Source organism: Hyaena hyaena, unplaced genomic scaffold (assembly GCF_003009895.1).
Source record: "Hyaena hyaena isolate Hyena2069 unplaced genomic scaffold, ASM300989v1 scaffold_13, whole genome shotgun sequence".
NCBI classification, from domain to species: domain Eukaryota; kingdom Metazoa; phylum Chordata; class Mammalia; order Carnivora; family Hyaenidae; genus Hyaena; species Hyaena hyaena.
The window spans coordinates 1,603,026-1,629,946 of NW_024080645.1; the positions used below are offsets into that span (position 1 = coordinate 1,603,026).

A 26,921-nucleotide genomic window follows, 5' to 3' on the forward strand; every position below is an offset into this window, starting at 1 on the left:
TAAGACCAGCAGGGCAGACTGTCAGTCTGGAGGCCCAGGGCAGAGTCGATGCTGTGATCTTGAGCCCAGAGGCAATCCAGAGACAGAATTCTTCCTCTTCAGGGCACCTTGGTCTTTTTCTCTGAAGACCTTCAACTGGTTGGATGAGGCCCACCCAAATCATGGAGGATCATGTGCTTTCCTGAAAGCCCACCAACCTAAATGGGAATCACATCATTAAAAATACCTCTACAGCGGGGCGCCTGGGTGGCTTAGTCGGTTAAGCGTCCGACTTTCGCTTAGGTCATGATCTCGCGGTTCTGGGTTCGAGCCCCGCGTCGGGCTCTGTGCTGACTGCCAGCTCAGAGCCTGGAGCCTATTTCAGAGTCTGTATCTCCCTCTCTCTCTGACCCCCCCCCTGCTCATGCTGTCTCTCTCTCTCTCTTCCCTAGAAAAAAAAAAAAAATACCTCCACAGCAATGTCTAGACTGGTGTTTGACAAAGTCACTGGTCACGATGGCCCAGCCACACGGACGCATAAAAGTAACCATCACAGGGCAATTCGGACTTCTAGAGGCTTCTCATGCTATTCTGCCTGGTCTTTCACAGGCCTGCCCTTTCGATGTGCCAGAACAGCGGACAAGCATTTCCTGGGTCTTCCCTTTCCAGGCCTTGCCTAGCGGCACAGCCTGGTGACCAAAGTCCCCACTGGCCAGACCACGCTGTCAGCCAATGCCCCTTTGAATGATGGTGCCGTCTGCGGTCAGTTTTGCCAAGGCAGACCCCTCGGCAAGGCTCTGCCTGCTAATCAGGTGCTCCAGGAGAGCTGGGAAGGGAGTGGGGGCAGCGGAGAAGGGGCAGAAATGGGCTTTCCAGCGAAGTCTCAGCCTGTTCCCATAGAGGGCTCGAGGGTGTGAGTTACACCTCAGAGTCTGTCCTTGAGGGAAGCGCACTTTGACGCTCACGCACTGGACGTCACGGGCTCCGGGCTGCTCTGGAGCTGGAGCGGGGGCATGAACTCAGTTCTGCACTCACGTAGCTGACGAAGCCCCAGTCCTCCATCCAGCAAGAAGGGAGGGAGGGAATGTGGGTGGGGGACCAAGGCGGTCGCTTCTGGGCTCACAGGAACACAGCGCCCCCGTGTGGTAAGACCACACAGCCTGTGAGGCCAGCACATGCTGAGGCCCTGGGAGGGCACCGGCTGTCTCTCTACCATCTGCCTGGCACTTCACTGGCATGAGAACCAGGGCCCTGCCGCATCTATGCCACATTTTCTTTATTTTTATTTTTATTTTTTAATGTTTTTTTATTTATTTCTAGAGAGAGAGAGAGACAGCGTGAGCAGGGGAGGGTCAGAGAGAGAGGGAGTCACAGACTCTGAAACAGGCTCCAGGCTCCGAGCTGGCAGTCAGCACAGACCCCGACGCGGGGCTCGAACCCACGAACCGCGAGGTCATGACCTAAGCGAAAGTCGGACGCTTAACCGACTAAGCCACTCAGGCGCCCCATTTTAATATTTATTTTTACTTTTGAGAGAGAGCACGAGCTGGGGAGGGACAGAGAGAGAGAGGGACAGAGGATCTGAAGCGAGTTCTGTGCCCATAGCAAAGAGCCCGACGCAGGGCTAGAACTCATGAACGGGGAGATCATGACCTGAGCCGCAGTCAGATGCCCAACAGACAGAGCCACCCAGGCGCCCCTGATCTGTGCCATATTTTCAAGAAATACTTGTGAAGTTAACAAAAGACGGGACATGGGGCACCTGGGTGGCTCAGTCGGTTAAGCGGCCAGCTTCTGCTCAGGTCATGTTCTCGCGGTCCGTGGGTTCGAGCCCCGCATCGGGCTCTGTGCTGACAGCTCAGAGCCTGGAGCCTGTTTCAGATTCTGCGTCTCCCTCTCTCTCTGCCCCTCCCCATCTCGTGCTCTGTCTCTCTCTGTCTCAGAGACGAATAAACGTTTAAAAAATAAAATTAAAAAAAAAAGGAAGGGATAAAAATTATACCAATCAGTCACCTGCATAGGAAACAGATCCCATTCTGGTAGTTGTAGCAGAAAGGAATTTAATAGAATTTAGTTTAGGGAATCAGGCCATTAGAACTGGCTGGAAAAACTGGAGAAGCAGTTGTGGATTGGGCCCGCAGGAGTGACGCTCAGAACGCCCCCCAACCAGTCTGTCAAAGGAGCCTCTACTTCCTCCACTGTCTGGAAAGTAGGGAATTAGGATGTAGTCCACAGAACTGTTGGCTTTGAGAGCACACCACTGTGGTTGTGATCCAGGAATCAGAAGAGTCACCACCAGCAACTGCAGACGTGCCTGTGGACACTCAGGAAGCCGAAGAACATCGTGGTGGAAAAGCCCCGCATCTTCACACATGGCTTAAACGCAACTGGAAGATGGTCCCTGCCTCACCTCCCCCTCCAAACCGCTCCTGCTTAGTGCATGCTAATTCCTATCCAGAATACTGGTTTCAAGCGAGTCTGGATAAAGCAGTTAATTTTTTTTTAATTTAAAAAATTTTTAACATTTATTTATTATTGAGAGACAGACAGAGACAGCGTGAGCAGGGTAGAGCAGAGAGACGGGAAGACACAGAATCCGAAGCAGGCTCCAGGCTCTGAGCTATCAGCACAGAGCACAATGCGGGGCCTGAACCCACAAACTGCAAGATCATGACCTGAGTTGAAGTTGGACAGACACTTAACCGACTGAGCCACCCAGGCGCCCCTGGGTAAGGTGGTTTTAGCTTTCTAGTTTGTGCCTGGTATTTTATGAGCTTTGTTCACATCCTTGCCACCAAATTGTTGGCTTGTGATAAGTTTGTGGTTGCCAAGGAAGCTCCAATGTCCCCAATTTTTTCTCGAAAACCTGCCCCAACACCTGTGTGGGGTGTTTCTGGGCACTAGTTCAAAGAATTTTGTTGCAGACTCTGGAAGAGAGAGATGCCAGAATTTGCCATGGGAGTAATGGAAATAGGCAGAAACTTAGACAGTGTGTCAGCAGCTTCTTATCTCTAGAAGGATGCATCAAATGTTGACTTCGTCTTCTGTGTTGGGAGCTGAGTAAGATTCCTGCCCTCACTGGGCTTGCAGTCACATGAGAGAAAAGAGACAAGCTGAGAGGGACTCACCATGAGTCTGGTAAGTACTGGCTGGATTTTATGGACATTAGGATTATTTAAACTGGGAAGGGGATAATAGAAAACTATTAGTAACCGGCAATGGGGGCACCTGGCTGCCTCAGTCAGTGGAGTGTGTGACTCTTGATCTTGGGGTTGTGAGTTCAAGCTTCACACTGGGTGTGGAGATTACTTAAAAATAAAAAAATATTTTTTTAAAAAATAAGAGGCAGTGTAACAGAGTGGTAAAGAACTTGGACTCTGGTTCTCATCTTGGTTTAGCCACTGATTAGCTGTGACTTCAGGCAAATTACTTGACCTCTCTGTGCCTCGGTTTCCCCATCTGTTGAATGAGAGTAAGAGCATCTGTGGCATAAGGCAGCGGTGAAGGTTATAACAAAGTTTTTTGAATAAATAGTGTCCTGTATGACATACTCACCTAGCGAGTGTTAACTGCTGGCAAATTCTCACTCTGTGAGCCACTGTGAAAAATCCAAACCCTAAAACACTTTAACATAGGGGCGCCTGGGTGGCTTAGTCGGTTAAGCGTCCGACTTTCGCTTAGGTCATGATCTCACGGTTCGTGGGTTCGAGCCCCGCGTCCGGCTCTGTGCTGACTGCCAGCTCAGAGCCTGGAGCCTGCTTCAGAGTCTGTGATTCCCTCTCTCTCTCTGACCCTCCCCTGCTCACACACTCTCTCTCTCTCTCTCTCTCCCAGAAATAAATAAAACATTTTAAAAAACCACTTTAACATCAATCAATAAACACATTCTGAGCTGGCAGCAGAGGGACTGTAAACTGTGCTTGTCATAATGGCCACACGGTGGCGCCCCTGCTAATGGCTCGACAGAAACCCTTGTTTCAGGCCAGTTCCTCGGGCGATTCCATGGGAGGTGCCCACATACCCATGACATGGGCCAGGTGCTGCCAAGACGGGAGGCCACACAAGGAAGGGAAGCTAAGCTTGGAAGGAGGGCGTTGGGTCGGGGGACTGGCGGTGGCACGGAACAGAATGCTACTCAAAGCAGGCCAAAGGAAAGGGCTTACTTACTGCAAAACTTTCCTGCCATTGAAGGAAGAGCAGCTTTCAGAGAAGGTCTCAGGCACTCTCTGGATTCCGATGGCCTTTTCTCTGCCGGCCTCTCTACCCATCTGCTCCGTCGTCTCAGCTTCTCCGCTCCTTCCTCACCTGAACGGAACACAGCACCACCTCCAGGAGGCCCACCGCGCACCCCCGCAGCCTGAGCCTCACTTTGGTACCTGGGAGAGACTCTGGTGGGCTCCAGCTGGGCCAGAGCTCAGCCTGGGCGGGCCGGCATGGAGGACACATCCTCAGAATGACATTTTATTTATTTTTATTTTTTAAATGTTTATTTAGTTTTGAGACAGAGACAGACAGCATGAGTGGGGAAAGGGCCGAGAGAGGGAGACGCAGAATTCAAAGCAGGCTCCAGGCTCTGAGCTGTCAGCACGGAGCCCGACGCAGGGCTCAAACTCACAAACCGTGAGACCAGGACCTGAGCCGGAGTCAGACGCCCAACTGACTGAGCCACCCAGACGCCCCCAGATTGATATTTTAGAAGGGCCCGTGCCCAGGGGTATCGATGACATACTGAGTTCTGAGGTGAAGCCCCAGTTTGGATACTTCTCATTCAGATGAGAGAGGAGAGATGGGGGTGGGGTGACACACACCTGAGGCTGAAACCTGGCTCTAGAAGTTTCCAGCTGTGTGACTTTGAGCAAGTTACTTACCCTCCCTGAGTTTTGCCTTCAGAAGTGCCTGGCATATGGTTGGAGCTCAGCATGTATTTGTTGAATGAATGAATGAATGAATGAATGAATGAATATCGAGGATCTGTCAAAACTTACGAGCAGATTGAAAGCGGAACACCATGACTGGACTGGCAGAGATGATCCCGCTGCGGAGGTGGGAGCCTGGGGGAAGCCCAGATTCGGGGGGGGGGGGGGGGCTGGAAGTAGGCAGACGCTGTCAGGGGACAAGGGACATGGCTTGCCTGGCTGCAGGAACGCTGGCCAGGCCGGGAGACTGCCCCATCCACCTCGGTCTCCGTGGGACCTTCCCGAAGGGGGTGGGGATAGCAGAGTCTCCAGCCTCAAGTAGAAGAGGAGGTGAGCTGTAGGCCTGATGTCTGGCTGCCCCGCTCACTGCTGCGCCCACTACCAGGAGTGCCTGTTTCCTGAGAGGTGGGAGGGCCCTGCCTGCGCACAGGGGAGGGTGCTTTGCGTGCAGTTTGAGAGGCAGAGAGGAACCAGGAAGGGAAAGAGGTTCCCAGACGTCGTTAGGCTATTGCTTGCCTGTCCCCTCTGTCCAGACCCCAAGCCTTCAGGTAAGCGCCGGGGAGGAGTTCATTCCACACGGCCTCGGCCTGCGTCCTGTGCGCCTGCATCTCCCGGGAACGGCCGCCAGAGGGCGCTGTTGGACAGCGCGCAGAGCGGCGCTCTGGGGCCGAAGAGCGGCGAGGTCAGGACTGCCGACCCGAGGACCCGTCACGCGTGGGGAGGACGCCAGAAGGAGAGCCTGGGAGACCCTCAGGGCTTCCTGCATCCTGCAAGAGCCTTAGCGTCGTCTGGCCGGGTTTTGGGGGTGCGCGGCCCTCAGCCTCCCCAGCTTCAGATCTGAAACCCCGTGGGAAGGGGAAGGCCGGGCGGCATTGCTCGAGCGACGGCAGAGCCGTCAGGGGGCGCTAGTCTCACTTCCCCCGCTCTCCATCTAGGCCACCGCCAGGTCCCCGAGGTCTCCCCACCCCCAGTTCCCTGCGGTCCTGGCCTAGGGGTCCCGAGACGTGGGGGTTCGGCCGCAGGAACGATGCAGCGGCGGCCGCCCGGCCCTCGCTGGCCAGAGCTCTTCCTGTGCGCCCCGCGCTCCTTACCCGCGGCCTTTCTCGGGGGGGGGGGGGGGGGGGGGGGCGGGGGGGGGAGGCACCGCCCTCATACCCTGGCCCTGGCGTTCGGCTTCTCCGCGGCTCTCCCCTCCAGTTTAGCTCCCAGGAGCGGCACGGACGATTCTGGAACTGGACTGGGCGGGCTTAACCCCAGGCCTGAGTGACCTTGAGGGCTGGGCGTCGATGTTCTTCCTGGATTCAGTGACCCCACAATCCCGGAGTCGGGGGGGGGGGCGGGGGACAGAAAGGGGGCGGAGCGAAAGAACCTTCAGGCACCAAAAAGAGATACGTTAACAGCAGCCGACCTTTTCCTGGGCACTGCTGTGCATGCTGGCCCTTCTGAACCTCCATCTTACGTGGGTTCAGGCTGAGTGCTCAGTCTCATCTAGGCCTTTCTCGGGCTCAGAGAGCATACACCTCCGTATGGGAGCTGGGGACACTTGCTGAGGCGCGCCGCGGGGCACAGGTGTGCAACATGGGGCTGAGCTCCCTGGGGGACTCACGCTGTCTCCGTGGGTCCTGAGGCTGGAGAAGGTGGGTGGGGTATTGAAGACAGCCCTGGCACCAGCCCTGGGACCCTGGGGCCCTTTTGTCTTTTTCCCAGTAAACTGGGGAAGAGTCGCCATGCTGGGGAAACTGGGATTTGAGGAGGCCCCATGGGGCTGGCGCTTCCTGCTGTGCTTCCCCCCTAAACCTGGACTGTTTCCTTTCACTCTCTTAACTCAGGGAAGGCTTGGGCCAACTGGGAGCTGGGGTCTGGGCCCTGAGGAAAGAGGAAGGGAAATCCAGGCTGCAGGAGTGCAGCTGGGAGGCTGGAGAAGTCCAAGGAGGTATGTCACTGGCTGTCCCCTCAACCTCCATTCCTGAAGTCAGGGCTACAGCCTCCTGAAAAGCTCCTGGGCAGGTCCAAGCGCCAAGGGGCAAACAACACGAGTTGGACAGAACCCTAATGAGGGTGTACAGGCTGGGACAGAGTCAGCCAAAATCATACTAGGCCTGCACCTGTGGTCCAGTCCCTCCAGACAGGGTGAGACCCAGATAACCCTCTCACTGTGGACCAGCATCCTGTGACTCTGCTGCGGCATCCAAAAAAGGCAGCTGAGGGCGGGAGTGGAGAGGACGGGAGGGGGGCCGCCGGCGCCCGGTTTGGCGGGCGCCTCAATGGGCCGCTGGGGCCAGAGCAGCGGCCTAATGGATTCAGGCCTGCCGGGCAGAGGCGCACCCGCCCGCCCGCTCCTGCTCTCAATAGCGGACAATGGAGTCCCAGGGTGACCTGAACAAAGAATTTGGAAGTAGTTAAACTGCAGAACACGTTCTGGGCCTGGGTGCCTCCTTTCAAAGAGAGCGAAGGGAGAAGAAAAGAAAGCACTGGGGGGTGGAGGGGGTGAGAAAATGCCCAGGGGAAAAGTTGGTAGGTCGCCCTAGTTGCCGCCAGCTACCAGACGCCAAGAATTCAATAGGATATGGGGGGAGGGGGGAAGTGGCCCAAGTCTGCCTGACCACAGGGAGAGGCTGAGAAAGTTCTCCCAGAGATGACTGGGGTTCCCCAGCCTCCCCATCCCCCACCCCCTCACTCCCGCCCAGACTTCCAGTCTGGGCCAGGCTCAGGAGCTGGGCTGCCCAGGAGCTGGGCTGCCCAGGAAGCCTGAGAGAGGCTTCTCTGGGCTTTGGAGGCTAGAATAGGAGTCAATAGGTAGAGAAGGGGAAGGAAGTGTGTGGGCTCTGTCCCGGTTCCACTGCAGGGACTGTAAATGCAGTGTCTCTGGGTCTAACCCTGAGTTTCTCCAAGGCTCCTCTAGCAAATTCTCTCTGGATAGGTTTCCCTTTCTGATCTCTTTCTCAGAATTTGTTTTTTTCTTTCCCCATCCAGTTTAGAAAGGCTGGGTACCCCCTGCTCCTTGGCTTGCTCCATCCCATACAGGCAGCAATCCTGATTCTTCTAATGAGAATATTCTTTTTTTTTTTTTTTTTCCTTTAAAGTCAGGCCTCTAGGTATAGCAATTAAGGCCAATTTTTATTATCTCTTGTGTTTTTTCTGCACTTTCCCATTTTCCCACAATGAGCACAGTCACAAAATGGGAGATGGGGAAGACATTTAGTTAAGCAGTGAGCTACACTGATATCCAACTAATTTAGAAAAGGAGAATCTGTAGAGGTTACTGGAAACCAAAAGAGTAAGTAAAATGACAGGAAAAATGGTCAGGAAATGCATTGAGGTGGTGGTGGGGAAACAAATCCTCTCCCCCTCTTCTAGCCCTTTCCTCAGTTTGTTCAGAAAAGGTAGAAGTAGGAAAGAAGAAAAAAGCCTTAGCGGCCACTGCTCGTAAAAAGTGGTGGCTCTGGAATCAGAGAGAGCGCGCCCCAGCCAGGCGGCTCCCTCCTGTGGGAGGCGCTTGGTTTGCAAGGGGTTAACAGCGTTGCTCGTGAACTTGGCCTGTCTGTCTGGTTCGTGATGGATGGTGAGACCCGCTGACAAGTTCAGCCGGAGGGACCTCCCCTGCTGTGGTGGCGGGAGAAACACGCAGGCGGAAGGGAAGTGGCCGGGACGAGTGGCCGGGACGCGCGGGGAAGACCGGTTTGGCGTGGCAGGGCGACCGACCAGGCGCCCTCTCGGCTCCCGCCTCCCCCGGACGGCTCCCCTCCTCTGCTGGAGCTTCCCTACGCTGTCCCGGAGCACCAAAGTTTCCCGGAGCTTCGCTCTGTAAGTCCCACGCCCCCTGCCCGCCCTCGCGGGCCCTGCAGAGCGGTGGGGAGCTGGGCGTCGCGCGCCGGCCTCTCGGGAGGCCAAGTTCAGCATTTGGACAGCGGCTCCGGGGCGCAGCCGGCCCCGCGCGGAGTTTTCAGGCGCCCGGCCCAGGGCGGGTGGGGGAGGGGAAAGCAGCCCCGGGTCTTGCAAAAGCGGGACCAAGCCTGGCGGGAACCCTCGGCCGCGAAAGGGACACCTTTCCGCAAGCTAAAATATTTCTTCCGAGCTTACACGAGTCCCCCCGGACCGATCAACCCGGCGTGGATGCCCTCAGCGTAACCAGCACCTGCTTAGAGTAAAAGGCCCCCTTTCAGCTCAGAGAGTAGACGCCCCCGTCTCCTCGGCTCTGCATTCTCCCCAAAGCAGCCTGGATCCCTCGGCTGAGAGCTGCCTGCGAGGCTCCAACCCGCGGCTCGCCGCCACCTCCCAGGTTGTCGGTGGCTCTGGACGAGCCTGGCAGTGCGCGGGGGTGGGGGTGGGGGGCGGCGAAGGCTTGAATGGCGCCGCGACTCCCCGGGTGAAGCTGCAAGGCGAGCGGGGCGGGCAGGGGGGGGGGAGGAAGCGCCGGGGCGCGAGGCCGGGCGCCCCTCACAGCTTGCCTCCGCCCCCTCCATTCCGCACTGGTCGGAGTGAGGGGAGGGGGGCGGGGGGAGCCGCGCTGACGTCACTGCGGGCCGTGCCCGCCCGAGAAGGCGGCGCTGGGAGCCGCTCAGAGCCCCGAGAAGCCGCGCGCCGCCGGGAGCCCCCGCACCGCCGCTTCCGTGCCCGCCTCCCGCGGCTCTCGGCCGTGCGCCCGCCGAGGCAGGGGCGCCTGGAGAGCGGCCGGAGCCGGGCCTGGGCCCGCGACCGCGCCTCATCAGGGGCCGCGGAGCCGCTGTCCCCGCAGCCGCCCCACCCCCGCCGCTGCCTCGCGGGCCCCCGGCCCCCTTCCCGGTCCGTAAGTGCCGCTGCCTGCTGTGTCTCAGGGAGGCTGGGGAGCGGGGGCCAGGGCGCGAGGGCGGTAGCCTCGGCTAGGGCGGCGTCAGGGAGCTGGTCTGGACTGGGAGAGGGGGCTGGGGCGTCCCTGCTCGGCCCCCTTGGGCAGCACCCGCGGCGCGGGGCTTCCCGTCGCCGCCCGGCGGGGTGAGGGGTGCACTCTGACTGCGGGTGGAAGGCGGGGCTCAGCCCCGGGGGCCTGACCCTATATCCCCTGCAAATCGTCAAGGCCAAGGTCAAGGGTCGTGGGGCAGTGGGAAGCGCCCAGAGGTGAGGGCTCTGGGTGTGCAGAAAGGGGAGGGGCGCGGGGCCGGATTGGAAGTTGTGGGACTGCAGACAGGTTCACCAGAAAGGAGAGAGCGTTTCCGAAGTGAGGCTCCAGGGAGTCCCCGGATCGCCCCCTTCCTCACCTTTGCTCCTAACCCCCTTCTTTCTTCTCATCGCCTCCCTCGCAAAAAATAACCCAGAAAGTGGCTTCCTGGAAAAAAAAATATTTTAAGAAATAATGCAACACACAGCACCCACTCTAGACAAGATTTATGGCACGCTTATCCCCTTCTGTAATGGGAAGTTGTTGGGAAAGCCTTTCTGCTCTGCTCCTCACCCCGCCCAACCCCAGCCGTCGGTGCCCTCCACCCCACACCCCTATCCCCGTGCCTAAGAACAGGCCTCTTGGATCTGTTTGAGGGTGTCTCTGCCTCTGTCTCCGAGCCTCCTCCAGCCCAGGCTCTGGTGAGCTTGGGAAGAATGAGGACAGCCTTGCAGATTGAGGCTGTGGTGTGGGGCTTCTCTGGGAGAAGGCGGTGGGGAGAGACTCTCGGCTGGCCCCCCAGCAAAGCAGGGAGGTAGCAGAAGCTGGGAGAGACCACGGGGTCAGATCATGAGAGTAGTGCGTGCATTCAGAAATACACAGTTTGAGTCCTTGTGACTGGAGAGAAATTCAGGTGCTGGGGCGGAAAGGGAGCCCCTTTTTGAGCTGGCCACATCCTGGAGGAGGTGGGTTCTTTGGCTGTAGAAGGGGAAAGGATAGAGTTTGAGGGTCTGGCTTTAAATCAAGAGACAGAGACTAGAGGGTAGGCTAGGTGGGCATTGGGGAGGGGGGGGTCATGAGAGGTTCAATGGCAGGAACCTCCATTAGCAATGCCAGCTGCTGCAGACCCCAGGGGAGAGGTGCTGCTCTGCCCAGGCCTTTTCAGGTGGGGTATTTCTGGGTTTCTGCCCAGCCTGGGGCTCCCCAGAGCCCACACCCTGGATGCCTGAGCCCCAGCTTCTGAGAAAAGGGAGGCCAGATGTGGAAGCCAGAGAGGGCAGTATAGCCCAGGTGACCATGTGAATTTGAAGCTGGGTGTGGAATCCCTGGGGACCTTGGGCGCAAGAAGCTAGGTCCATATGCCCTAGTTCAGTGCTGGACTTCCAGAATTCACACAATAGGAAGACCCAGCTTAATCAAAGCTTGGGCCTGAGGGAGGAACATGGGAGGAAGGAAGCAGCGGCGGAAAGTGCACCCTGGACCTAGCCTAGGTTGTGACTGGTGATCTGGTGATACCGTCTCCTGATTAAGGCCACAGGGGCTCAGGAAAGGGGTGCCAGTTCCTGGCAAACGTCAGTCAGGTCCCTCCTGGAGCTTGGGCAGCTCCATGGATCTCAGGCTCCCAGCCTCTGGATCAGAGCAAGTCTGGCCACAGGATATTAGGTGCTTGAACAGAGCTGTTGGCTAGAGTCAGAACTGCCCACTCTCCTTCCATTTAATCCCTTAATTCACTGCATCCTGAATTGGGGCGGGGAGACACAGCCCTGGGGGTCAACACGGCCCCCATGTAACCACCAACAAGAAACAGGAACGTGGGCCAAAGCCAGCTTGCAGCCCAAGCGGCTGAGGTTACCAATGGGCACAAAAGTGCTTGCATACACGTGTGTGTGCACCAGCAAGGTATCTGCCACCTGCCTCAGGCTGGCTGCTAGATGGGTATTTGGGGCAAGTGTGTGCACGTGTGGGGAGTGTTGCAGTTGTATGAATCTGAAGGGGTACAGGGCACACATGTGCCTATAGCAAGAATGGTATCTCTATAGACACAGGTATGGGGGTGGGGACCGGGTCCTCTCTGGCCTTTGGTGGAGGTTTGACTATGAAAAATGGAGTCTCTGGCCCTTGGTAGGCACACCTAGGAGGGAAGCCTCCCCTTGAGGAGACACCTGCCGCTGGGGCTCTCTCTCGAGCTGTGGTTACTTTCTCCTGGTAGCTGCTGAGCTTGGGTTTGGGGAGATACAGGGAAGTTTGGGGACGGATGAAGCTGTGGAGAGAGGGGTCTGGAAGGCAGCTCTCAGCACCGTGGCCAGGGCCTGGCCCCACCACCTCAGGCGCTTTGCCGCCAGCACCCACACTCGGGGCAGAGCCAGTGGCTGCTTCCCCGTGATCATAGGGCCTGTACCTCAGCCTGTGGGCCCAGGGCAGGGGCTTGGTGTGAGACCAAGTGCATAGAGCATGCAGGGGAGAGGGTGCTGGGCCAGGGCTGATGGGGTTCTCCTCGCTCTGCTCTGGTTTGGAATGGGCCTGTCCTACATCCTGCCAGCCTCATCTCATGGTGCCAGATGAGGTGTGCCTCCTCCAGCATCAACCTGGACCATTTCCTGGCCCCTGTCTAAGCTCTGCTAGGCTGTGGAGGCCAGACACCAGGCCACAGGGACTCAGCCAGTCCTGACCCACCAGGGCAGCACCCTCCCTGCAGCCTACTCACCAGATGTCACCGTGGCTTGCTTCCTGGGAGTGCCGCTACGATGGCCCGGTGCTGGAGGTGGAGGTGGAGGGACTCCAAGTCGCACTCCAGCAGAGCCCCCGGCCAGTCCCACCTGCTCCCCACGAAGGGACTCAGTTTCCCAAAAAGGGCAGCAGAGATGTGGCCCCCGGATGACAGTGGCCTCCCACATTTGAATTCAATCCAAATCGGGCTTTTCATTTTTTTCTCCCAGAGCCCCCACCCGCCCTCAGCTTGCCAGTCGGGCCTCCGGCGCGCCGCTGTGTTACCGTGAGCCTCGCTGAGGAGCCATTTTGTGCAGCATCCTGCTTAAATCACACTCCGAGGGGCTCCTTTCTCGCTCTCCACCCCCCCCCCATTTGCTCCCTCTCCCGCAGGTGAACCTTGCTTCTCCGCCCCTTCCCGCCTCCGCAGCACCACCCTTCCCACCCCGGGGTGGCCCAGAAGGACTAGGGCTCTGGAGGCCGCCCCCACACACACCAAGATGGGGAGACAGTGCGGGTTCCTGGAGCTGCAGGAGAAGGGGAAGGAAGGGGCGCCTCCCAATTATGGTAATCCTTTGGAATTAACTGTCTCGGGCCCAAATTCGGGTGGTTCCTTCCCGAGGGCTGCTGCCAGCCTCCCTGTTTCTCCACTGTTGCTGCTCTGTCTGGCTCTTGTTTGCCTTCAGGAAAAAGGGATGTGTATGCAAAATGGGATTTGGAGGGAGGTATGTAAATGCCAGGTCTGGTCTGGCACTAGCTGGCTGGGATGGGAGCGAGATGCAGGCCGCCTTGTATTTAGGGTCAGGATGAAAATAGAACAATATTGAGATAAGCCGTGGGGCAACGGGAACTTGGCAACACCCGGAAATTGACAAAACGGAGATGTGTCATTTTTAGGGGGAAATAGGGGAGGAAAGGATATTTAGAAAAATCGTGAAATCCCTTCCAAACCACCCGCTTCAGCTCCCTTCTTTGGAACCCATTCTGCAGGGATTTGCCTGGCTCAGAGTGGTTCAGTGCACCAGGCCCTATTAAAATGTACCCTCCTATAGACACCTCCGCCCAACCTCATGGTGGTCTTTGCAGACCAGCAGCATTAGGGGGCCCTGAGTGGAAAAAGCCCGTGTATATTGGACCTCCGAAAGCTGGGACTTCACCTGGCCATTTTGCTTCCGAATCTCTCCCTATATCTTGGAAAATTTTTTCTGGGAGCAGCTGAGAGCAAAGATATCACTTTTTTTTTCCTCCATATTTACTCTTTGTGCATCCTGAGGGTGACTGGCAGGGGAAGGTGAATCCCAGCATCCAAGGCTGGAGGGTAGCCGCAGCGTTAAGGAGGAAGCAAGTGATGGCTGGGGTAAGCGAGGAGCGGCACACATGGGCCACTCACGCCTGGAAGGCTGCAAAAAGAGCCTTCGGGTCTGCTGGTCAGGCTCAGTTGGGGGTCGTTTTGGGAGATCCAGCGTGGCAGCCCCTTTTCCTGTTGACCCGCTTGCTGTGAGTAGGCAGGGTGTATGCTGAGAGCCCCAGAAGGAAGGCTAAGGCGCAGCTTTGTGTTTTCATTTTTCGGTGGAACATGAATTTAACCAGCAGCCTAGTTCGGGCCTAGGACGTCTCCAAGCCGCTGGACACAATCAGCTGGACCTTCCTAGGCTCTTCAAAAGAGGAGGGACCCAGCAGCTGGGTAGTGGGCACCAGGGCCTGATGCCAGGGCAGCTTGGCTCTGAACAGTGTGGTTGGGACATCGACCCTGGCCGTAGTTCCTCCCTCCGCTCTCAGTTTCCTCGTGGGCTGGTGCTGGAAGGTGCTGGGCGTGGGGAGAAGAGGGAAGTTCAAGGTGAACCGGCTCCTACCCTCGGTCTAAGGCCTTGCAAGTGCGCACTTGGCCGCCCCGAGAGACCTCTACCACGCCCCACCACGTGTGTCCCCAAACCTCCTCAGCGGAGCTCCCTAACTCTGAAGGTTCGCGGTGGCTGCCAGGCTCCCTGGCACTTGGCGGAGGCAGAGGAGTGTGGAGGAAAGGCCAGACGGTGCGCACACGGGAGCGCAGACCTAACGCTTTTGAGGGCACCGTAGACGCTCTCTCGGCCTCGGGGAAGGAAAGCCGTGAACGCCGAGGCCATTGTAAGGCTGGGTGGTGCGGAGCGCGGGAAGGGGGCTGGGATTTGAATGAGAGCCTGTGATTGGCCGATCCCCGCACTGACGTCACTTCCCCGCGGGGCGATTAGCGTGCGAGAGGAGGGCTGGCGGTCCAGTGCGCGGGGGGCGGCCGTGGCGCCCGAGGCTGCCGACGCGCACCGCGCGGGTGCCCTCAGTGCGCCCTGGGACGCCGTCGGAGCGGGCTGCGGGCGCCGGTGCCCGCGCCAACAGAACGGGGAGCCGGGGAGGGACGCGCTAGGAGGGCGAAAAGGAGGGAGGGAGGGAGGGAACTGGGCGGGGGCTGCCGGCCTTGGCCGTGGGAGTCAGTGTGTCCGTGTGTCCGTCGGTCCCCTCTGGCTCTCCGCGCGCGCCTGGGGCTCCGGGAGCGGCTCCCGCTCCGGTTCCCGCGCCCAGAGGGCAGCGGCACGTGGGGCCCACGGCGCGGCAGCGGCGGTGGCGAAGGGAGGCCCGTTTCTCTCTTTGGTTATCTAGCTGTATGAGTGCCACAGAGCCGTCATAAAGCTAGATAACCGAAAGTAGAAATGACTCTCACAACTTCTGTGTGCGAGCGCCCGCCCTGCTGGCCGCCCCGGCCCGCACGAGCCAGAGGAACCCAGCGGAGCCCAGTGCCGGCCCAGCGGACTCCAGCCCGGCGGAGCGGCCGCGCCCGGACCAGGTACCTGACCTCGGCTCTCTCTCCAGGGACACTTTCCGTACCCTGGAGGAACTTGCCAGCCAGCCTTCCCCCTACTCCTCCTCTTTCCCCGCCCCCACTCCATCCCCCAGCGCCAAGGCAGGAACCCCAAAGTGGAGAGGACCGGAGGAAGGGAGGGGGTTGGGGTTGCAGAGGGGTCGCTGGCGGGGAAGGCACCAGCCTTCGCCTTCACCCCATAAATCAGGCTGAAACAATCCTCTCCCGGAGCTGCGGACGGGGATTTTGGGATGCAAATGCGGTGGGAGAGAGACAGCGGCCGGTAGGGGATGGGGGTGGGGGGATTGAAGGGGTGGGCAGGGGGCTGCCCCGCCGCTAACAAAGCGGCCTTTATCGAATTATTCGAGGAGTCAGCCCCTGAGCGCCATTAGCATACGGCTTGGGGGTTGCCGGAGCTTCGCCCCTCGGTGAGGTCAAGTTCTTGATAATTTGATCACTTTTCACGGGCTCTGGCAGCTGCCTTTGTGTGCAGTTGGGGGGTCTGTGTGCAGCGTGAAGCGGAGCAGAACTGGCGAGGAGTGCGCTCAATGGCTAGGGGCCGGGGCGGGGGCCTCCCTCCCCGACGGGCGGGCCCTGCCCTGCATACAAACCAGCGCCGGCGGGCGGGCGGGAGGGATGGAGCCCAACCCCGCGCCACCTCTGCGCCAGCCTCGGCCAGGCCACTCCCGCCCGAGCATCCCCAACTTCCCTGAGTGGTTAAGGTGCAGGCAGGCTCCCAGCGTCACTCCCCGCACCCCACTCCCCCCCAAACATAAGATGTATTACAATGTCTAGCAAATAAAAAAGCAATTGGGGGAAATCTGCATTCCGTTCCCATGGCAACCCAAGGCAGCGCACCCGGCCACTCAGGCTCCCAGCCCCTCTAAGCTGGGTGTGGGGAGTGGGGCCGCCCCTGATCCCTGCATGGGGATCTAGGTCCCATGTGGCAAACAGTGCTGGGGGCCCTCTTGAGGTTCGTATCTACCGCCAGGTTACTGTTTTGCCTGACACCTCAACTTGTCCTGAAGCTCTGGGCTCCAGGAAGCTTGAGGGAACCCCCTGGGCTCCTGGGGATGCGTGGCTGTAGAGCCAGCCCTGGTCCCTACCTTGGCTCATTGAAGAAAAAATTCAGCCCCCATGATGGTTTGGAGGGCTTTCTAGGTTTGGATGGTGTGAGAGCGCTGTGACAGGCAGGTTGGAAAGAACTTGAGCCACCACCCAAACACGACCCCCCCCCCATCCCCTTGCCCTTCCTTATATACACCAGGAAACATGTGGAAGCCTGAAATGACTCCTCCAGAGGCATAGAGCTCAGGAGGGCAGAGGATGGCCCAGCTCACTTTACCCCTATCTTGGCCCACTTCATTCCTGGGAGCCTCTTCCTCAGTTATTTATAAGGCCCACATTCCCAGCTCCTACCCAGAACCTGCTCGAGTCCCCTTGTAACAATGGAAATCTTTTTCCACTCTCATTCCCTCAGGCACCTCCGCCCCTCGTGTTTGGCCTTTGCTTAACAAAATTATTTTGAAAATAGGTTAAATGTGTAAAGGGGGGAAACTCCAATAGTATGAAAGGGAGATCCCTTGGCCCTGGGAAGAGAAACTTCCAGGCTGAGGCCGACAGTGGAGTGGGACTTTGCACTGGACCACCTTTCGAATTTTGAACCACATGAATGTGTTAGCTATTGAAAATAAAAATGAAATAAGAAAACAAAGAACAAGCAGGGAAGTCGGTTGCCCTTCCTCTGCCCCCAGTTCTCCTCCCCAGAGATCATCATCAGGTAGAAGGTTTTCATGGATCCTGTGTGTTCCTTCTCCCCTCCCCCCCCCCAGCCCCTTTTAAAAGCCAGCCTGCCTTGTTCGTGGGAAGAGGCTGGGGAAGGGTGGCTAGTGTGATTCAGAATCCACCGGGCCTTGGGCAGCATACCCTGGGCTGCCCCGCCCTTCCAAGCGCACCTGGGAGCACCTGGGAGCCAAAGCTCCGATCCTGACCTCATTTCGGAGGAAACCGGAGCAGCTCTTCCCGCCCCCTCGCTCTGTGCTCCCGGCCTCCCTTGCTAGCCAGCTGGCCCTGGGCCCTGGGGCTTCCGTCTTCCTTTCCCACCATCCCCATCCCTTTGCTATTTTGCAAGAACTAGTCCTTCTACTAGTAGCCTAGTGGATTTGCAACCTCACAGCCGTGTCTATACAGTTCAAATGAGTTTCTTCTTTTATTTTTAAACACCAGGGTTCCAAACCGTCTGGGCAGCCCTGAAATCTGGGTCCGGGGGGAGGAGGAGTCTGCACGGGGGAGAGTGCGGTTTTCTTTCCGCTTTCTACGAAAATCCGTTGATACAAACCTCCCAGGTCAGGGGACGGATCCGGCGGCGGGCCATCAGCGGGCTGTGTGCGCTGGAATCTTAATCTCTCGGACCCCGCCCCACACCCACCAGCAACGGCCCTCTGAGCGAGGCCGAGCCTCCCGATTTCGGCCTCCGGGTATGAATGCCTTCCCCTAAAGAGCCTCGTTCAAATCCCCTCTGGACACCTGAAGTCTCGAGAACAGGTTCAAAAATCGGTGCCTCGCCCCATGAAACCTTTTCCGACTTGCCCGGGCCTGAAGGAGCCCTTCTCGGCCCTTGTCCGCGTGCCCCAGGGAAGCCTCCCCACCAGGCCTCCTCTGGCCCCTCGGCTCCACATGTTTGGGCTTCACTTTTGTCGCAGGTCTGCCCTCCTTTTCACCTCGCCCCAATCCAAAAAGGCTTTGGGGAATCTGAAAACGCAACTGAAGCTTCCGCTTGAGAGCCAGAATGGATTGGGATCTCAAAGATGCTCTTCACCCAACCCCCTTCACTTGACATCTAGAAATACCGAGCTCAATAAGGCCCAGTGGCTCGCCAAAGGTCGCACGGCAAGCCACTGGTGGGGCAGAGGGCAGGGCCGCCACCGAGGTGGCAGCAAGGGCTTCCTTCTCACCGGTCCACGAACTCCCAGCCCCGAACGACTGTAGGAGCCGGCGGGCCTCTGCCCCGGCGAATGGGAAGCTGGCAGCAGCGGGCGCCGCCGAAAGTCAGGCTGCGGCGCGGCCGGAGGAGGCCTGCTGCCCGCCGGCCGGGGAGCTCTCCGCGGCCGCGGCCTGACCTCCCGGGAAATGGGACCAGAGCGCGGAGGGAGCGAGGCCCGGAGGCCTCCCAGGGCCCAGCCGCGACGCTGAAAGGCATGAAGGGTCGGAATTAGGCGCTCATTTAGCGAGCGTTACTAATCCGAAGTTACAGCGCTAATTCCCTGATCCGGCCGCTCCCACACGCAGCGCGGGGATTAGACGCGCGGCCGCCGCCCCGCCCCGCCCTCACACCCCCAAACGCGCCCGCCCCGCGCCCTCGGGTCCGCGGGCTCCGGGCTAATCCGGCGCGCCGCGCTCGCCCGGCCCGAACGTGCCACGGGGCGGGCCCAGCCGGCCGGGGTGTGCCGGCCCGCGCGCCCGGGGCCCGGGGAGGCGGGGAGGGGGCGGCCCCGGCGGGGTCTGCGCGCCCTCCGGGGCCCGGGCGGCGCGGCGCGGGGCCGGAGAGCCGCCCGGATTTCTCCACCCCGGGGTCCGCGCTCCCACGGCAGCGGCCCCTCGGAGGCCGCGGCGCCATTTTAATAGCCTTCATTTCCCCCTTGGCATCTCTCGCGCGCGCATGTGTCGGGGTGCCTCTGTCCCCCATCCCGCCTTGACTTTAGCCGCACCCCCCCCCCACCTCCCCACCCCCGTCAGCCTGGATAGAGTGACCAATCAGCTCTGGCCCGGGGTGGGATGCGCGTCACCATGGCGACGGCCGGGGCGCCCTGGCAGTGCCGCCCATCGCAGAGGGAGAGTCTTCGCTGCGCCTGGACGGGTGGAAAGGAGGGAAGGAGAAGGGTGAAGGGAGGCTGTGGCACCTTCCCACGCCCGCCCCATTCTGCCTAGGGTCAGTTTAGTTCGGGTCGGGCACGGGGAGGTTGGAAGACGCGGGCAGGGCCTTTGGAGAGCCCCGAGCTTGTCCCGGAGAGGCGCTTTTGGGAGGTTTCCCCACTTGGTCCAAAACCCCACCCTGGTCTACCTCCGGACCTTCTCTCTCTCTCTCTTCCTAAGAGAGTGGTGTTCAGGAGCTCTCGGAGGTTGCCTCCCGCATTGCCTGGGCCCTTGAGTGCTGTGATTGGGGGCAAGTCACTTCCCCTCTCTGGGTCTTAGTTTTCGCGTCCGTCAGATGGGCTGGTGTGCAGGCTCATCACGCAGAGCATGGAGCGGGTGCTCTACCAACGTTAAAGAGACCCTGCTCCCAAAGCCCGGAGGGCAAGACTATTGAGTGCAGAACTCAGAACTTGGGGATGTCCTTTCCGTCTGGGGACAGCCAAGTTTGGGTGTCTCATGGCTTCCTAGAGCCAGCTTTTCATCTCTCCTCCAGACAGCTGGGAATCCGAGAGAAGGGGAGGGTGTTTAAAAATAGAGCCAGGGTGGGGGCTGTGGCTGGAACAAAACCTTGGTCAGTGGCGCTGAGAATGGGCCGTTGCGCCTCCTATAGCGCTGGTTCCTTCCTTCCAGGCCGGTCCGGCTTAAGCACCACTTTAAGTGGTCCGGGCATTCACTGGCCGGCCCCTCACCGCAATTGAGCCGCAGGGGTTTGAAAAGAGGGCCAGGGCCTCAATGACAGGACCTTGGGCCAGGCTAATTGGTTTTGGTTCAAGGGGATACTGGATTTGTGAAAAGCTCCAAACTGCCTTTCCCACGGCAGAGCCAGGCCACGGCTTTGAGGAGAAGGGTTTGAGGAGCTTGGGGCCCAGGCGAGAAAGCCAGAGCCAGGTGCCTCCAGCTGATGATCCTTTCCTAATGGCCAAGACATTCCTCTGCTTGGAGGTTGGGGAGTGGTTACAAGGCACCTCGTGGGTGCAGGCGTGTTCTCCTAACCCTGTCACACACACGTGCGGTGGTGTCTAGGAGGGGGGCCCTCGTCTCTGAGCCTTTTGCACTTGCACACCTTAGTAATGGAATGGCCTCATTTCCCCCCCCACTGGAATCTTCCAGTAATTGTCGAGCTAATAGTTCCCGTCCCCGGACCTGGCCCAAACCTGGGCTTTTAGACTCTGGGAGAGTTCTGGACTCTCTCCTGAGGCGGGCAGGGCAGTTTGTCTCAAGATACCCAGCTTCTCTCTCTCTCGAAATGTTCCTAAGCTACCCTGGGCATTGGCAACAAGGTAGAGGTGACAAACAGGGGGCCTCGGGGTATTTTTTATTTATTGATTTTTAAATTTAAGAGTCAACTATGTCTTCACATGTAAAAAATAAGCATTAATTGTATTATGACAAGCCCATTGTTGTAGGTAATGTTAGTGTAGATACACTGGAGCATATATCTTGAGGTATACCAGATATCTATGTGTGTGGACCAAATGATTGCACATCTGTCTATATAATATACCCATTCTTGTATATATCAGGTCCGCATATCAAATCATACACTTATATGACCAGTTATGGTAAGGATGGTGGCAGGGTTGAGGGGGAGCTATAAAAAAAATCAGTCCCATTTAAAATGACGTTGCCTTGACTGAGACCAGTTTTTCATGGTTCATTGTGTGTTGAAGGGAACATTTCTAAGTAATCGCCAGCTAAGAAACCCCCTACCCTCTTTATTATCCTCCACATTTTTCTCCATATTTGCCCACTTGAGGCATATGGTAAGTAGGAGAAAGGTACTTTGAAGAGATAGAGAACTCTGTGTATCACATTTTCCATTTTTATTTCAATTTTTAATTGCCCAGAGCCTAATTTCTTTGGGCCTCTGCTGATTTGCACATTTGAGATTCATGTGTAAATATGCATGTGGCATGTGTGCACGCCTGGGCCTCCTTATCACAAAGTGTGCTCTCTCGGTGTTTAAATACACACAATCCACATCGACACACGATTACGGGCTTGCGTATTTGCCTCTTCTCTAGAATCAGGTTAATTTTCCCTCCGCTAATCCTCAAACCCATTAAGTTCCCTCCCCCCCCCCCCACACGCACAAAAAAATTGCAAACCCTATCACAGACCAGTGGTCTCACCCCACTTCTCCAGCAGGCGGGGTGCTGGAGTGAAGGTTCCTATTAGGCAGACTTCATTAATGTTACCAAATATACCCCAGCACATTTACTCGTCTGCTGTGAAGTATTATCATAAATAATTAAAATTAAACTGCACTTGTCAAAATAAATGAACAAAGTAGAGTTAGTGATGTCTCTGCCTTGATTTGCTTGCCTCGGTTTGCTTAGTCACTAATTTGAAGAAAAGAAGAAAGACAGAGGGAGAGAGAGGAGGGAAGAAAGACCAGACCGCCATGGGAAGAGGAGCGGAGACGTGTGGACAGAAACCAAGGGAAATCCCTACCGTCTCTGCCCTTAGGTTTCCAGTCATTAGGGCGCTCCGGGAGGCTGGAATGCAGCCTCTAACATCAGCTCATAATGAATATTGAGGTGTGGATGTGGAAGGAGGGATTTCTTTGTTTACTGAGGAATGGCCATGGGAATGGGGGAGAGGATTGCCTTTGGGGATTAAGGAGTGGGCTTTGTTTTTATGAAGGGCCTTACTTCTTTTCTGAAGTTTTCTGCAGCTAATTGATTCAATTCAGACATTCCTCCTCCCCACCCGGCCAGCCAAGGCTGTGCGTTTGTGAGATGTGCACAGCTCCGTTTCCCCATCTGCTCCGGCCCCTTTCTCCACAGTGACCCTTGAAAAGGGTGTGAACCTTCACACTGGGGCTATGGAGAAATCAGTCAGGGGCCGAGGGCTTTGTATGTATACGCGTGTGATATAAGCCACATGCGTAATACACCTGAATACATATTATTAAAAGTATAATTTACATATAGAAACAGATCATAGGTGTACAGTTGTATGGGTTCTGACAACTGCATTTTACACCCATGTAGCCAACACTACAGACGGACAGCGTTTCCCTCACTTCCAGAAGCTTCCCTCCTGCCTCTTCTCAGTCAATCCCTACTCACCTGCCTTCTGATGCCTCTTACCGCGGATTAGTTTGACCTATCTAGAATTTGACACACATGGAATGTATGCTAGGACTTTTTTTTTTTTTTTTAAAGGCTTTATTTCAAGTCCGGAGGGAGCGCTGTCCTCAGAGGCCTGGCTGAGTGCTTGTCCAGATTTCATGTTTACAGTCGCATTGGACTTGTGCTAAACACTTTCCCCTCGGAGGGGCCCGGAAGGCAGCCCTGTAATTAAATTTGGGGGTGGGGTTGCTGATTTGGGCTGGTCTTCTGCCAGGAGAGCCCTGTTCTCACCCGAGGTCTGTTAATGAGCTGGGGACAGGTGAGCCTCACACATTCCAACTCGCCTCTCTTCAGCGGCATCCAGGAGCCTACGGAGAGCTATTAATGGAAGGTGCCGGCTTTGTGCTAATTAGAACTTCCTTTCAGCTTCCATCTGCACAGGCCCTCTGACCCCTCAGTGGTCAGCCTCACCCCCCCCCCCATCAGTTTGCAACTTAGTTTTGTCCCCCTTCCCTATGAGTTAGGCTGTGCTGTGAGTGGAGCCGCTCTCTGTCTGCAGCCAAACCCCGGGGCTTTGTGTGTTGCAGGAATGTATAGGGTAGCATTTCTCCGGTTTTCTCTGTCTTGTCCGGGTGGAGATGCACTGCAAGTGGGGCAGGGGTCCACCCTGGCTACGCAGGTCTCACACCATCGATTTGGGTTTATTTTGAAAGGGACCGCTATCCTCTGCCCCCTGGCGAGTGTGACTGCAGACCCCTTGTGCCCCCATCCCCCCCATTCCTCCCCCCCCCCGCCACGTTCCTGGTGCCACCCAAGTCCGGTTGTACCCACCTCACCCCAACCTTCAGGTGCCATCTTTGTCACCTCAGTGAGCCTGGGGGTGGGGGGCTGTTTCCCTGGCTGTCTTCTGAAAAAGCCCAAATTTGCGTTTTCTTAAAATTTATTTCACATCAGGCCCAATGGGCATAATTTTTTTAAATGGAGGTTGTCTCTTACAGAGCCTTCATTGAAAGGGAAAAAAAAGAAACATTAACGTCACATTAACGTCATTTAAAGAAAAAGCGCCTCTCAGCTTTGGAGGTTGGGGAAGTTAGGGCTTTCTGTCTGATTATCAGTTGGGATGAAATCTTTTGCAGGAAACCAGAGAGGGGCGTTTCCTTGCAATGTTCCTCTTTTTAGCTCCTGAATCCCCTCGGGTCTCCATTGGGGTTGTGTGTAAAAATACCATGCCCAACCTGCCCCTTCATCTCATTTTCTCCTGCGTGAATTATCCTGGTAATAATGCAGGTCACCCACTTCTCTGACTGTGTAGACTGGGGTTTTAAAAATCAGGAGTGGATTATTGGCCAGCATTTGGCTTTGCCAGATTCCCTGAAGGTTCTGGACCTAATTCTCAAGAATGAGGATGGAAATGCCTCCGGGGTGCCCACAGAGGCTGCAAGAATTTCTTGTTCATTGGTCATGGGGAGAGCCGGGGGACTGGCCTGTGGCCTTTTCTGTCCCTAGGAGTGACAATTCCTGAGCCAAGGACCCAGGGTGATCCTAGCCTGGGTTAATAAACTGGCAATCCAAATTCAATAAGGGCAGCAGCTGGTTGGGTGGGGAAGGATGCGCACACTTGTGAGGCAAGTTTTTGGGGTTTTTCTTTTAGGGGGGACATGCTTTTGCCATTGCAACTCAGTGTATACTTGACAAGTCACATCACTTCTTCAGACTGGTTTCCTTCCCCCTCCTCTATGAAATGGGGGGGGGAGACATAAATAGCTGTACCTCCAGGGTTCACGTGAGAATTAAGTAAAATATACATATGAAGTGCCTGGCATATAGTGGGCGCTAAGCAAATGGCAGCTCTGTCCCCGGGAGGAGCAGGGGGGTGCATATGAATGTCTGGATATGAAGTTCAAACCTCACCAGCTGGAGAGAGTGAAAGCACCAATAAACGGCCAGCGTTTCTTGGAGAATTGACCAGCGGTCGTCTTTCCCCAGCGCCTGTTATACCAAACCGATGAAGACTCCAGGGAGCGCCCTGTTGGAAGGGAGGGTTCGGGGCAGGTGGAAGTTCCCTGCTTGGCGGGCCCGGGGAGGTGCGCATGCAAGTGTCCTTAGAGACGTGAAGGGAGCAGGATCCAAACGGACTTGCGAGGCCAAGAGGGCGCCGCCAGGAGGCCCGCTTTAGCTTGGGTTCTGCATTTCTAGCAGTTGGGCTTCCGGAAAATGGCCTGGGGTCCCGGCTCAGGCAGGTTTGGAGCGTCAGGACTCAGGAGCTGCGCTGTCGCGGAAGCCGGGGTTGTCCCAGGGCGGTAGCCGGCAGGCTCTCCGCGATGCGCTTGGCCTTAGGTGCACGGAGGTGTCCCACCTCATGGGGGGCTGGATGCCTGGCCCGCTGGCGGGTAAGGAGCTCCGGGCCGGGATGGAACCCCTTTGCCCAGAATCGGACTTCCCTTTCGCGCCCCGGGCGAGCGAGACTGAGACGCGGTGTGCGCCCGGGAGCCGCCCCGGGCTGTTGTGACCTGAAGGACGCGCGTCCCCTACCCCCACCTCCGAGGGGGCCGCAGCGCGCTTCTGGGTGAGGGGTGGGGGGCGCCTGATGTCTCCTTTCTGTTTTTACAGCTACTCCCCTGCAGGAGCCTCCCTCCTCTTCTCGGGCACGAACTTGCCATCAGCACCCGTTCGTAGGAGGGTGCGCGGGTGGAAAGGTGAGTGGCCAGAGCCGGGGCATGGGAGGAGAAGCTGTCCGCCTGCACCCTCACTCCGCCCCGGGGTGCCAAGAGCCGACGTGCGGGCCGGCAGTCCGGAAGTCGGGAGATTCCATCCTCAGGTCGGTGGAGCGTCTGTGGTTTTACCTGGGTCACCAAAAAGGCAACCCCTCCTCCTCCCCAGGCCCGGATCCGCGTCCCTCCCCGACGCGCTGGGAACGGGCGCTAAGCACACACAACCTAATGGGCCCCCTGTGCTCTGTGCTACAGTTCGGCGGAGCACGGCGCGAGGCGCCCGGTGAAGGCGGCCCTGGTTCTGGCCTCCGACGCGCCCTCCTGCACCCCGGGGCTCTCCCCGTCGACGTCGCGCGGAGTCCGAGGCGCGCAGCCCCGGAGCCTCACCCCTTCACCTGGGGTGGCGCGGCGGCCTCCCGCAGTCTCCGGGCTGCAGACAGCGGGCTAAGCGGCGCGGACGCGGGGCCGCACCCGCGCCTCGTGTACGCCTGGACGCCGCCTGGGCCTCCGACCTTCGGGCTCCGCGGGGCCGCCGGCCACGGGGGGCGCGCACACCGGCGGGCCCCGGGCCGGGCGGGGAGGCGGGCCGGGCGCCGCGGGGCCGGGAGGCCATTTTGAGCGAGCGAGGAGCGGCGGCAAGATGGCCGCGTGGGCACGAGGTAGGTCGCGGCGCGGCCCACGGGAGCGGAACGCGCGTCGAGCGCGCCCGCCCGGCCGCCGTCCCCGCCGCCGCGCTCCGGGCGAAGGCACCCCGGCCACTCGCGACGGCGGGAGGCTGGGCCCGCGGGACGGCCGCCGGGCCCTCCGTCGCGGCTGCCGCGCCCCGGGCGGGCCGCTGCGTGCGCTCCCGCCGGAGCCGCGCGCGCGACAGAGACGCGTGCGGCCCGGCCCTCCTGGCCCCGGGTAGGGGCGGAGCGGTGGCGCCGGCTCGGAGTCCGGAACCGCGCGAGCCTCGTGCTTCTGCAGTATTTTCGAGGCGTGTCAGGCGCGTGGCCGACGCCCGCTTTTTTTCCCCCCTCCGACACCGCGAGGCCCCAGCGGCGAGCAGGCCCGGGCCGCCCCGCCCGGGCTGGCTCTGGTCCGGGGCTCGCGGACGGCCCCGGAGGCTCGGTTCGCGTGCGGCCGGCGCCCTGGAGTAGCCCCTGGAGCTCGGCCCTCCACCCCGGCGGCGGCCCCCTTCCTGCCTGGTGAATGATCTCGGCTCAGTGTCCTTTCCTCCCCCAGCCCCCAACTGTCCAGGCTGATCCACCGCTGCCCTAAGGCAGGTCCCACGCATGGACATTTGTACAGTGACTAAGAAGCTCCAGTTTTGTTCGTTTGTGTTTATACTGAGCCTTCGCTTTGTACCTGGCTGGGCACTGAGCGCTGCGCATGTATTCGGGCCTCAGCTTGACAGGTAGGGAGGGTAGTGATTCCCGCTTTGTGACTTTGGTTAGGATGTGGCAGAGGCCAGATGTGGAATCACGGCTGTCTGCCCCGCCGTCTGAGTTCTTAACCACAGGCTCTGCATATGCGTACAGACACACAGACACACGGATTCATCACCATTGTGACCTCGTCCGTCCAGCCCGCCCAGCCCGGAGTCTGCCCTGAATCCAAGCCCCCTTCTCCACACAGCCCTACCTCCATATGAGAGCTCTCCTGTCATACCCTGCTTCCCAAACCCCCATCCCCAATCTCCTGGCTTAGAGTCCTGACCTAAAATAAATGTTGTATTCAATATTGTTCTGAGCCTCCTGGCAGCCAAGACAAAGAAGAAAATGGGACGATTTATAACCTTGTTAGAAAAATAAAAAAAAGCTCATCAGGGTTTTTAGAGATATGAACATTTCTTCCTCTGTAAGATTTATAGAAAATTTAAAGCTTAGTTATTATGGAGGTCAACTGCTTATGTCACAGATGAGGAACCAGGCCCAGAGAGGTTAAGTGATTTTC

At 58.0% G+C, this 26,921-nt stretch overlaps 1 protein-coding gene across 1 annotated transcript in view; it reads right to left on the reverse strand.

The window, feature by feature from the left end:
• LOC120219813 (collagen alpha-1(I) chain-like) overlaps positions 1–18,971 on the reverse strand; it is a 42,054-nt gene extending 23,083 nt beyond the window's left edge. The window contains exons 1-9 of the mRNA XM_039216680.1: positions 18,618–18,971; positions 18,241–18,474; positions 14,666–14,850; positions 11,947–12,154; positions 9,366–9,884; positions 9,151–9,267; positions 7,050–7,167; positions 5,431–5,556; positions 4,965–5,030 (exon numbers count right to left, since the gene is read on the reverse strand). Coding sequence (XP_039072611.1) covers positions 4,965–5,030; positions 5,431–5,556; positions 7,050–7,167; positions 9,151–9,267; positions 9,366–9,884; positions 11,947–12,154; positions 14,666–14,850; positions 18,241–18,474; positions 18,618–18,971 — 1,927 coding nt within the window. The remainder of the gene's footprint in view (positions 1–4,964; positions 5,031–5,430; positions 5,557–7,049; positions 7,168–9,150; positions 9,268–9,365; positions 9,885–11,946; positions 12,155–14,665; positions 14,851–18,240; positions 18,475–18,617) is intronic.
• Positions 18,972–26,921: the final 7,950 nt, after the last annotated feature.